The 12,547-nt window shown below is 40.5% G+C and overlaps 1 protein-coding gene and 1 long non-coding RNA gene across 5 annotated transcripts in view; both read left to right on the forward strand.

The window, feature by feature from the left end:
• The window catches only part of LOC142600977 (uncharacterized), a 523,379-nt gene that overhangs the window by 129,460 nt on the left and 381,372 nt on the right, over positions 1-12,547 (forward strand). The window lies entirely within an intron of this gene.
• On the forward strand, positions 3,072-11,525 carry GTF3C6 (general transcription factor IIIC subunit 6). 4 transcript variants are annotated; one of them, XM_075747899.1, is made up of 6 exons: positions 3,072-3,262; positions 4,509-4,589; positions 7,469-7,532; positions 8,110-8,154; positions 8,295-8,405; positions 10,859-11,525. In XM_075747899.1, exons 1-6 carry the CDS (start codon positions 3,197-3,199, stop codon positions 11,152-11,154), a joined length of 663 nt encoding a protein of 220 aa, XP_075604014.1. In that variant the 5' UTR covers positions 3,072-3,196; the 3' UTR covers positions 11,155-11,525. The 4 variants fall into 4 exon arrangements, with proteins under 4 accessions (XP_075604014.1, XP_075604013.1, XP_075604012.1 ...); XM_075747898.1 differs by having other exon boundaries at positions 8,292-8,405; positions 10,859-11,369; XM_075747897.1 differs by lacking the exon at positions 3,072-3,262 and adding an exon at positions 3,269-3,693 and having other exon boundaries at positions 8,292-8,405; positions 10,859-11,369.

Consider the following 12,547-nt stretch of genomic DNA (forward strand, 5'->3'; position numbering starts at 1 on the left):
CATGCACATGCATATATCAACTATTATAATTTTTAAATACTGAATTTTGTGGGTTTTTCCCTACATAATACAAAAGGTTTTCAACCAGAGGCACTCACAGTCTAAACAGGCAGACAAAACTCAAAACCCCTGTGTTTTTACAAAACATTTAACCTTTTACTTAGATAGACTAGTGCCAGGGCCTCACAAAGAAAATAAGCATTCAGGAGGGAATGGAGAAAGGGTGATTGCCTTTTGCAAAAGGATTGAGAAAGAATTCCAAGCATGAAGATCAAAATCAAGAGAAAATGGAAAAATGAGACAAAGTAGAAAGACAGAATTTATTCATTGTGTTTCCGTGAACTGTCTCTGATTTCCTGTAATGTAATTTAACTGCAATAATGTTTATTTGCTAAAATATAGTCCAAGTTTCCAACCTATGAAATTCCACAACTAAAATCTACAAACTACAGGGCCCAAACCAAAATATGCATTAACATGCTTAAATTGCATGTGAAACTACTTAAACTAGTGCATACATATTATGTACATAGATCTCAAACATGACCATTTATTTTAAATTTACCATTTGGTCATCACTGACTCAAACTGACCTAAGTGCCACCTATACTTGACCCTGGCAACACGCACACATAAATCTATTCAACTACTGACAGGATTGTTAGCTGAGGCCTCAGAACTCCAAAACCTGGATCCTCAAAAGATATATTTCTGTGTTTATATCATCAAGCAGTTCAATCTCCCTGGCAGACTCTGAGGAGAGTCTTTTTTAAGAGAGTTGTTGAAATGCACTTGCCAGGGTATGATAGACCAAGGCAAACCACTAACGCCCATGCCAAGTTTAGCCTGACAATGAGGCAGTCTCTTTTAAAATACATTTGGCACTAATGCACCAAAAATTTCCCAACATCCAACTGCACGCCCTGACTCATGATAACGAGGAGACTGAGATGACCCCAGATACTACATGACACTTAGGCTGGTATAAAAGCAAACGTACTGGCTCCTTCATCAACAGTTCCTGCCAGTCTATGATTTACACAGGCTGATCTGGCACACATTTATGTTCTTGTAAGGGCTTTCTGTAGTTTTAGTTAAGTCACTTAACCTCCCCCCATTTATAAAAAGAGAATGATGGTATTAATGTAATGTTACAGAAGCACTGTCAGTTCTGACAATTAATTTTTAAATATATATTCAGAATAGAGTTTCTTCTGCTTTATTCAGGCAGAACTTTTTTAAAACCACAAAAATTTTATCTAGAGACAGGAAGACCTGGTGCAAAAATGTAATTGCTGAATATAACAATTTAATAAATAATAACCAGTAGTTAAGAACTCTTAAAAGACTTGGTTTACTACACATGTACTCATACAGTGTAAGATCAATTAGCTAAAGTTACCAACATTTACACACAGCTTTAAAAGCTCATTAAAAACCTCTACCAGAAACACTGAGCAAGCTCTCCAAGCATAACTTTATTTATCTATCTCCTTCTAGTGGCAGAACATGAAATCAGATACTCAAAAACTTACTTTTGTTATTCTCAAAAACCCTTAAATACAGCAGCCCACACTAAGCAAATGATACAAACTATTATTTTAAAATATCTGATAATTAACACTTGTAATATAGCAAACATCGATTCCACAGCTCTTATCCCCTGCAGTCAAAATTCAAGCCTTCGCAATTTGCTTGACAAAAAGGCAACATGCCTCAGCATCTTTTTCCGTATTTAGAACTAATCCAAATGTATAGGCTGTTCTTTCCACAGCAGAATACAATATTTTAAGAAAAAATTAATCAACCCATGAAGCTTCAGAAAATGACATGAAGCCTAATGCTGGTTTCCCAAAGAAAAATCTTGCTAAACTTACATGGTATGTTTAAGATCAGTGATTTTTCTAGGAAAAGGACAAACACATTAGATCACACATATCAGGACATTGTTAAACATTTGATATGATGCTATTTATGTTTATCTTATATAAGATGGAGGTTAAGTAGAGGCTGGAAGAAAATCTACCGTGAACTCCCTTGGGATCAGTTTTTATGTAATGTTTTAATTAGTGACTTTGACACAATGAGTAGGAATGTACTTTTGGTACAAAATCGGACATATAGCATACAGAAAGAAAATAAGGGAGAATTACATTATAAAACCCAGTATGAGACTGAGGATTATGGAGTGCAACATCCCGCATTTATAAAGAAATAAATTAACACATTATCTGACAAATCCTTGACAGATGGAAATCAGACAGGAATATATTCAAACCTGACAAGGTAATCAGAAAGCATCAAGCACAGGACATGAAAATAGCAAACACAATCGAACCACGCACAAAGCAAAACAACTTCCCTTCACTGAAGAAGGGTCTGGCAAGAATTAGTCTGCAATGGTGCATATCAAGCTAGCACACACGAAGGGAGGCGAGCGCCACAGGTTGCAGGGACGGGCTCCTAGGATGAAGAGGGAAACCAAGACTCTGCCTAGCAGGGATGATGCGCCTTGTTCAACCCGGACGGAAAACGAGGACTGCGCAACGGTGCGTGACTGTGGAAAACGGGCTGGGTCTGTGGAAAACCTCGTAGGTGGTGGAAAGCTCAGGTACAAGCAACGCCGCACCGGTAGGACAGCGGGGCACGGCACGGTTCGCAACAGGCAGGCAGGGGAAGGGACACCAAGACCGTTTAAAGAAAGACCCAGCCGCCCCGGGCCAGCGCTCCTCCTTTTCCCCACCCCCTTGCCGCAGCCCGTCCCTCCTCCCGCTCTCACAGCCCCGCATCTTACCCCCAGCACACCCCCCCCGGCCTCGGGCTCCTCCCTGGCCGAGCTGCACCTTGTTCCCCGGAGCCCTGCGCTCCGCCGCGCACCCCGACACGGCCACACTGCCCTCCCTCCCTCCCTGCCGCCCGGGGCCCGCTCCTCACGTCCCACCGCTTCACGGGCGCTGAGCCGCGCGCCTCGCTTCCGCCTCCTGCTGGGGCCGGCTAGCGCGAGCAGCAGCTCGCGGGCGGGGGCGGGGCCTCCGTCGCTGCCGTTGGTGGCGTTTCCAGCCCCCGCCGCAGGGAGAGGAGAGAAGCAGCGCGTGCGAGTGGGAGGCGGGACCGGTCGCCCCCTAAGATGGCGGCGTCGTGCCCACGTGGTGCGCGCTGAGGCGAGGGGGGGGAAAGCGGGGCGTTTACTGGCGACATGGCGGCGGTAGAGAGCGCGGAGGAGGGTGAGAGGAAAGATGAAGCGGAGGAAGACGAGGTGGAGGTTGGTGGATGTCGGCACCGGGACGCGCTCCCCAGGTGTTGTCCGTGGAGCAGCGCTGGGAGAAGGGACGTGGACCGGCCGGCCCGGCCCCCCTCGGGGCGTGTCCCGCCTGTGGACCCGGGACGGCCCCTTCTCCCCCCGTCTGCGCTGTCGAGGGGAGCGGGCTGGGACGAGCTGCCTCCCGGGTGGCAGCGGAGGGCTGGGCGCCCGCCCTCCTGTGGGCTGCCGGGGCCAGGCACCTGCTCCGGGGGCCCAGTGTGTGTGTATGGGGGAGACACCACACGACTTTTTTTCGCATCCCTCCCTCACCGGGGAAGGCGTCCCACCGGCTCCCGGGAGTCGGTGCCTGCAGGCCGCCGCCGGGGCAGGCTGGACGTGTGAGGAGAGCTGGGCGTGGGGGCCGCCATGGCTGCCCGCGGTCTGGCGGTGAGGTCGGGCCCTGAGCGAGGGCGTTCGCCTGGGCCGGGCGGGTTCCTCGTGTCCCGAGTGCCGGCCGTATCCTTACAGCTCTGCGCCTCCAGGCTTTCTGAAAGCGGCGTTGTCGGAAAGCGTTCGTCCAGTTTCAGTTGCTTCCTACCTCTGTAGCGTCCGAAAATACAAACTGTTGCTCATCTAATATTGTGTGCATTCATGGATAGTTAGTAGATCATGATTCTTGAAAGCTTTTTTTGTGTGTGTGTGTGTGTGTCCTTGAATAAAAGACTTAAAGGTGGCTAGTTTCTGTTTTGGCGTTTTCCTTGCCCGAAACTGCAAGGAATTGTGAACAGGAATTGATTTTAAGGCAATGCATTATAAAGAGTTAAGGGTAACCATTTCAAGCAGCATGTTGCTTAACTTAACCTCTCACTGTAGTGTCTTATTTAGGTAGGTACTCAAGTTTTAGAAAATATATTTTGGATTATATAACTAGTATTGTTATCATTCATAAATAACTTACCCATATTGATTTCACCCTTGAAAAATGAGCTCCTTGTCTAGCTATGGAGAAAAGGCCAGAAATTTTGGGTGTGAAGCAGGTGTATGATGGAGTAGTGGGTCGCTGCATTCCCCTGGGCATTGCAATATCTGTTTGTCATTTTCTCTAGACAAAATGCAGAATAAGTCAGATTTGGGGTCTGTTTATTCTGAAGATCTGGGTCTTTGTGTGCTAGGTTTTTTTGTTTGGGGTTTTTGTTGTGGGATGTTTTGTTTTTTCTCTTGTTCAAATATGTCAATTATAGATGCACATTATAAACTTACCTTGCAGGAGCAGCTGGTCATGGTGGAACTATCAGGAATTATTGATTCAGACTTCTTAGAAAAATGTGAAAACAAATGCAAGATTTTGGTGAGTGATTACAGCACAATAGGAAAGGGGTAAGTCAGTACATGTGTGAACAAGGGACTGAGGCTGTATCTAAATTCCTTGAAGTCGATAGCATTTAGATCAAATCTTTGAAAGACAACTATGTGCGCTGTCTTGGCTGTATTTGGCTGCACGTTGTGAGCTCTATGTCAGAAATAGCATATGGTCTTTGAATATGTGTTATGTAAATAAGTATTTTTAGAAGTAGTTATAAGCTAGGAGCATTATTCCTGCTGATTTAAAGCTCTTAGTCCGTTTTTAAAAATTATGTATTTAACACATTTTTTTAAAATATTGTTAAGCACATTTCTTCAAAGAACTTGAACACAGCTGATGGGTAAAAGCAAAATCTTTTTAAATTACACTGTATTTACAATTGTTTTTTCAGGTACTACCTGGCAAGTCGAAGTGTTGTAAATGTAAAGGATAATTGGGTTTTAAGCATTTTGTAAACAGTTTTGGGCGTTGTTTCCTTCACTCAGGTTGTTGTAAGAATCTGGGTTACCTATCCTTTTATTTTGAGGTTTTTAATCGCTTTGGGACAAATTTTATTTGCCTTTCAAAATCTGCTTGGACTATGTGAGCTGTGTAAGTAGATAGTGCAAGTACTACTGATATGCGTATACTTTGTGAAGCTAGACCTTTATTAAAGACTGCAAAGAGTATGTCACTGATCAGGATATATGTGAGGTGATGAAGTTAGTTCTGAAAATCTCAAATGTAAAAATGCAATCAAAATTCATAGATTATCTATCACTGGACGGATAAGCAGATTTGGTTCCTGGGTCTGAGCTAGGTGACTTGAAATGTATCACACAGATGGTTCATTACTGATGGCTGAATGGCTACATATTCTTCAATACTGTTAATGAGATTCTTTGAAATTTTGTGCTTTGAGATTCTCTTGGAATGTTGCTAGAAGAACTTTTAAGTATCTATACAGTATCCTACTTATATCCAAAGCTACCTGTGCTCACTCCATAGAGTAAGCATTCCTTGAGATTTTTCATAATGGGTAACTGTTGATAAAACTCCAGCAAAAGACTCTGCTTTGCATTATTCTGTTTAGCAAGTTTTCTGTGATGCTTCTCACATAAGGGGAGGACAGTCTCCATTTTTGCAGAGTCCAAAGCTGAATGCAATCAGCCAAGGAAATAGTTTTGAATATTAAAAAATCTTAATGCTGCTTATTAGTTTTATGTATTAAAAAGAATCCAAACAACCTCCCCCAAAAAATGTGCTACATGTTAACTTAATGCTATTGATGTTCTCAACTTATGCAGCAGAAAGAGAATCCCAGAGTTTAAATCTTGCTGATCTTAGATACTTCTGTTTGTTAAAAGTACGAGAGGAAAATTGCACAAATTTCTATTAACCTGTGTGATATTCTGTATTTTAAGCAATTTACCACATAGTGCCTCATCTTCAAAACTTTTTGCATGTGGTTATTGTGTTGGTTTTGCGTGGCAAGGTTTTGGTAGTGGGGGGGCTACAGGGGTGGCTTCTGTGAGGCAAAACCAACACAGTTATCTTCATGTCCTGAATAATGCTGATGTTCACAATGTACTAATAAAAGACATTTTGCCTTAATTAGTGTATTCTGTTCAGGCATTAATTTTTATAATAATATAGTTTCTAGGTATATCTTATATTAAGAATAATGGGATCCTGGCCTGTGTATTTGGAAAAACTCTGCTGCAGAGGAAGGGGATGAGCTGATAGAACTGCTGCCTTACTCTCCTTCTCTTTGTTTAAAAAACTAAAATTAAATAATAGCAATTTCTAACTCCTTCACAATGTAGACGCACAGTAATCACAGCACCTTCTGTGACCCTGCAGTTGCACTTCTGGTGCTGGTGTAATGCTTTATGCTGGATTTTTTCACCTTGTGTCTTTTCCAAATAATTTTGAAAGTTTTCCCACTTTACAGAACTGGTATTAACTGGAGTTTAGAAAATGGCATCCTTTTTTCATGCAAATATGTATATTTTTATTTGCTAATTTAAAACTCAGGCTAAATTAATTTCCTAGAGGAAATAACTGTGTTTTAAAATTATTTTCTGTAACCTACATAGACAGTTGGCTGCAGTTTGATCTAAATTTCTTTGGTCCTCTTTGACGTATTAGAGCATTTTCTATACCAGTTTGGCATTGTTGGTTTTGTTGTGATTACTAGAGCAGTATTATCTGGTATGTTCTTTGTTAGAATGCAAAATTGTCATTATGTTTTGGGAGGGTTTTTTTTTGTTTGGTTGATTTTTTATTTTTTTTTTAATAGTGCACTGATTCTATAGTGAGATAGGCTAAACCCTTTGTAACAGTTGTTACCATGGCTTAACTAAGCCTCCTACAAAACTGGAAAGAAAACTCCTTCTCCCCTCACCCTCGATTTTTAACATTGCAGAAGACCTCAGGGTCAATTGTAATGACTAAAACTATTTTTATTACATTTTTTGGAAACTACTAAGTATTAATTTAATTGTATGTCTTGCCATTCTTTCAGGAGTCTGCTACCTTCTGTAAAATTGTAGTCCTGCAGAACTCTCTTATTTGCTTCCATAAATCCTGTTTTAAAGATGTACTTTTCTTCATATGAAGTTGATAGTTTGAGAAAGCTTTACAGTCTGGAATCCATTCTTTTTCTCACATACCAAAAGAAACTTTTTATTTCACATTCACAGTGTTATGGAATACTTATTTTACTGTTACAGTCTTATGTTGGTTTTTTAAACTATTTAACTTTTCAAGGAATCGATGTAATCTGGATTCTGCTGTATCTGTCTTCTCTGGTCTCACAGCAAGAGATTTGTCTGGACTGATAGAGATCTGACATCTGTGCAATTTTGTCCCTCTTTTTGTAGGGAATAGAGACAGAGAGGCCCATTTTACAAGTGGACAGATATGTATTTGCAGGAGAATATGAAGGTATGAAAAATGATGTGGATACAATCTCTCCTTTTTTATGTGACCCAAAGAACTTTCTTAACATCAGTTAATTGCACTGTGAATGGAGAACATGGGCCTGTGAGGTGCTGAAGTTCTGAGTGGTGTTTGTATAGCACCATATAGAGCAGCACCAGTCTGAGTTCATTGCTAAATGAGCCGTGTGTCCATGTTACTTGCTGGAAAGCATGCCTGCAGGCTGACTCCAAAGTGCTCCACCTGGTATTTCTGCAGGGAAAAATATGGGACATAAAATGCCTTTAAACTAGGTGCTTGTTGTCTCCTGTATAAGCAGGACTGACATGTTGTGCACTCTGTAGTTTTCCCATTTGCCTTACAGCGTTGTGACAACATTGGTCTGGAAGAAAATTATGTGGAGTCCTCCTTTGCAGTGACATTCAATGACCATGATACACCTGTCTGTCCCTGGGTTGGCAGTGGTTACTAATGCTGGGCCCTTGCGAGGGCCTGGAAGTCAGAACAGAGCAGTGCCAGTGGGTGCGGTATCTGCAGCTGATAGAAATTAGTCTCTAAGATTTTCTCATTTTGTTTTCCATAGATACCTTGGGAACCTGTGTGGTTTTTGAAGAAAGCACAGAGCACGGTAATTGGTGTGATTTGATGTCCTGTTTGTTGTGGTAGCCTGGAAGGTTAAAAATGATGCTTAGCTTGTTTCAGTTGATAATGGAATTCACTACAATGATTGGGTTTTGGGTATTGTTTTTTCTCCTCTCTTCATAGTAGATGCGGAAGGCAACCAAAAAGTACAGCTGAAATACAAGTGCCACACAATGAAGAAGTTGAACATGACACGGACGCTTTTGACAGAGAAGAAGGAAGGAGAAGAGAACGTTGGTTAGTGCCTCTGCTCTTATGCATAAGCACATGGATGGATTATGCTTAGGAGTGTCAGCCTTGATTAAGTGTTTGATTCAAGAGCATGCAGGAAGTTAGAAAAACTTTCTTCTTTAGGCAACAAGTGTGTATATTTAAATAGAAAAATACAAAACACGCACAAAAAGAGGGATTCCTTCTGACCAGTGCTGCCTCCAGAAGTGGCTGGTAGGAGATTCCTATAGAATAGTGTAAGAACAGGGCAAACATATGTTGACATTCCCTGGTGTGTTTTTCTGTCATCTAAAAGTTTTGGCACCAGTTCTGAAGTCAGAGGTGCTTTTTAGTAGTTCTTCACTGATTTTTTTTTTTAATTATTTTTATTTTTTTTTTTACTTCCATCAATTTCTCTAATGACTTTTTGAGTCTCTGTAACTGTTGAAAATCTATAATAGCCTTAGTAAGAAGTTCCGTGTTGTATGTACTACAGCTGAATTGTTCTTAATGAATTTATAGTTAACTGTAAATGAGTTTAACTTACTTGCAAAGACACACTGAGCAGAGCATTCATACTGATTTTCATTCTGTAGGCAGAACTCAGTGCTCATATGTTTGCTTTATTTCAGTGGCATGTTTTCATATGGAAGTCAGTGCTTTTACATAGTCCGATACTGAGTATCCTACTGTGTGTAGTAGTATTTATTAGCAGTATTCTATTGCTTTTACTTACTTTTTTCATTCAAGCCTGTTACTGTTTCACATTTTAAGAATATGTAGGCATTTTACATTAAATATGGGCAGTTAAATGGACATTGGTCATAGGAGAATCTAATCAAACATCAGCATTCTTATCAACACCACGTACTATAACTAAATAGGTAATCTTAAACAGAAACTATTATTTTTAAAGTACAATAGACTAGAGAGTGTGTTGCTTAATACAAAGGTCTGTTTGGTTCTGAAGGAGCAATAATGATGATACCTCCTGAAAACCACTTTGTTTCTGTACCCTGACAGAAGTTTAATGTTGTGCAGACAAAGTAACTACAAGATCTTACGGACTGGCAATATATACTGCCTAAAAATCTAAGTGGGAGAGGAATCCCACTTCTATTTGGAGTCTGTTTGATATGCGTTATAAGAGCTTGATATATTTGAGTTCAGGAAACGACACAAATTCTTATGCTATCTCTGATGTCATTCCCTATCACATTACCAGATGTTCTTAAGATTAGGTGAACAAAGATTTTATTCTCTTTATTGCATTTGTAAAATATTTTCTCAGCACTTAGACTCTAAGGGTGATGTCTGATACCTAAATACAACAGGAACTGCCATACCGGATCAGACCAAAGGTGCTTTAGTCCTGTATTGTATTTCAGACTATGGACAGTAGTAAATGGTACATGGAAAGCAGGAGGAGGACCTTTACATAAGTAATCCTTTCTTTTGGCTATCTTTCCAGTGCTCAGCAGTTCATGAATATTCTGACTAGAGTCTTCATCTGGACTACTATACCTGTAGTCCATAAAGGCTCTGTCATCGTCACTTTTTGAACCTGTCTATACTTTTGAGTTCTAGCACTACTGACTGTGGTAGTTAGTTTTCTCGTCACATTTCTGTTGTATGGAAAAAAAGTACAGCTTTACTGTGGGTTTTCTTGATTGTTTGTTTGCCTTTGTGGTTGTTACAAATGTATGATGTAGTACTTCCAATGAGTGTGAGTTAGTTTGTTACTAGAGTTAGGAGATAAGTCAATCCCTACTTGTTTTCCCAGTACAGCCCTATAAACATCTGACCCCTCTGAGCTGTCTCTTCCAAGTAGAATTCTAGTCTCTGTCTGGTTTTGTTGCATTTTTGTGTGTGTTCTGTTGTTATTTTTGGTAGGGTTTCTTAAGTCTTTTCCCATGTAGAGCTAACTTTACTCTCACCGATTCTTGTTCCTTTTTTCTAGATTACAGTATGGGTTGAACAGGACAGAGTATTTATGACATGGATGTAGCATAGTTTTGTATCTTGATGTTCCCACTTTTTATTACTTTCCTAATAATTTTATATCCATTGTGGCTGCTCTTTAGAGACTGAGCTGGTGACATCGCTGAACCACACACAATGCCTCCAGCATCTGGATAAAAACCTGTAGCTATGTGTCTTGGTTAAGTTGGTTTAGCCTATGCATGTTGTTAATTTATCAACAGTTGAGTTTCTCTTAAGTTTCTTTATCAAATGCCTTTCTGTTATTCATAGCCTTATTTTTCAAGGAAAATTAATGGTTTAAGCCCCATTGTGAGACTCACAACAAAAAATGAGTGTTGGTCCAAATTCTTGAAAGACATCTTTCTCTCCTATGTGATTATTTTACTTAAATGTTGGTCAGGCTCAGCCTTAATAACAGTGAACTTAAACTAAGGAAAAACCGCTGGTAACTCTTAACTCCTTTTGTCACCAGTATCAATTATCCTTCTTTGCATCAGGTGGAGTGGAGTGGTTACAGATCAAGGACAGAGATTTTTCCTACAGCAGGCCTAATACGATTTGCAGCTTTCTGCGTGAAAAAGAAGATTCTGAGGAGTCAGCTCAGGCCCAGGATAAACTGACTGAAGAGTCAGAGGGAGAGGTGAGTGGCGGAGGAAATTCTGACGTGAATTGTGACCTGGAGAAGCAGCACGGCTTGGAAATAGATGCCTCTCTCCCTCTGCCTGACAGCCCTGCTTCTGAGGCAGAGGATTCTCCTTCTGGAAGTGTTGCCTTAGATGATGCCCCTCCATGATATCAGCTCTGATCTTTTCAGGATTTCTATATGGAGTTAATGGGCCAACTTTTAAATGCCAACTTCTATAGGCCATGATGTGATTTCCAATTTACCTGACCAATTAATAGTGGGGAAAAAATGGACATTGTGTTCTTGTGCATTGCTTTTACGTTTGGATTATAGCAGGGAGGGCTGCAGTGTTTTTTTATAAATGCTGATTGGAAATGTGTGTATCTCTGCCTCAAAATTGAATTATTTGAATAATTTAAAAAACCCTACCTTAGAAAAATGTTGATGTATTGTACAGTCTGGGACATTTTGTAAAAAGAAAAAGAAAAAAAAAATCAAAAATCATTGTTTAAAATAAAATTCTGAATTTTTCAAGTATAGCTTCACCTTGTGTGTCATTCAGTGCATACTATGACTGTTCTTGTCCTGCCATTATTGAACAGAAAATTCAAGTGTGGCTTTTATTTCTTGTTTGATTACTCATCAGATTGCTTAGTTTGGATTTTCTCTAACATTTTGTCCCCTTGACAGATTGTAGAAATCCTTCATGTGGGAAGGGACTTCAGGAGGTTTCTTGTCCAGCTTCCTACTTAAAATAAGGTCAACACTGAATTCAGGCCAAGTTGCTCAGGGCTTTGTCAAGACTTGAAAGGCCCCGTGGACTAGTCAGCAACTGAAATCTAGGTCTTAATGAGGCATCTGTCACTTTCCCTTCCCTGGTTTCCTATATTTTTCTATATAATGTGTGTGATACAAAAGGAAGTCGTTGTCATTCCCCCCCCAGTAACTTCTTGGCTCTGATCTCCTCTGGCATTTCTCTGAACGTTTTTATGCCTAAGATCCTGGAACAGTGCATCAATGGTTCCCAGACTGATACATATGAGTGCATTGTGGTCCCTAGCTAGTCTGTGGGTTATTACATACTGCTTCATCATTTATATTGTCACATAGTATTTCCTATAAAAGTTGAGTATGTGGTGCATTCATGATAACGTTTTTAAAAGCACAGCATTTTTTTAAACAGAAAACATTTTTTTCCTGACCTTTCTTCTTTCCTGTCTTTCTCTGCCTCCCTCAAAATAGTTTACTGCAACAATGCTGTGAGGATGGGAAAGCCTAATTAATTCCAGCATGATTATGTAATTAATTAGTAACGATAAGAGGAGAAGCTCACTGCCAGCATTGTTCACAGCACAGGATCGGTAAGGATAAATCATCAAAACAGTGCGAGTTTCAAGCCATCAATCCCACTGTTCAGTTTTTTTGTGTAGAAGGAACTTGAATCATGGAGGAAGGGGAGGCAGGGAGAGGAAGGTGAGGAAGAAGAGGGAACATGTTCTGTACACCGCCAGCCTGGGCATGTGTCCTGGTTTTCAGCTGGGATAGAGTTAATTTTCACAAG

The sequence above is a fragment of the Balearica regulorum genome, chromosome 3, assembly GCF_011004875.1.
Source record: "Balearica regulorum gibbericeps isolate bBalReg1 chromosome 3, bBalReg1.pri, whole genome shotgun sequence".
Lineage (NCBI taxonomy): Eukaryota > Metazoa > Chordata > Aves > Gruiformes > Gruidae > Balearica > Balearica regulorum.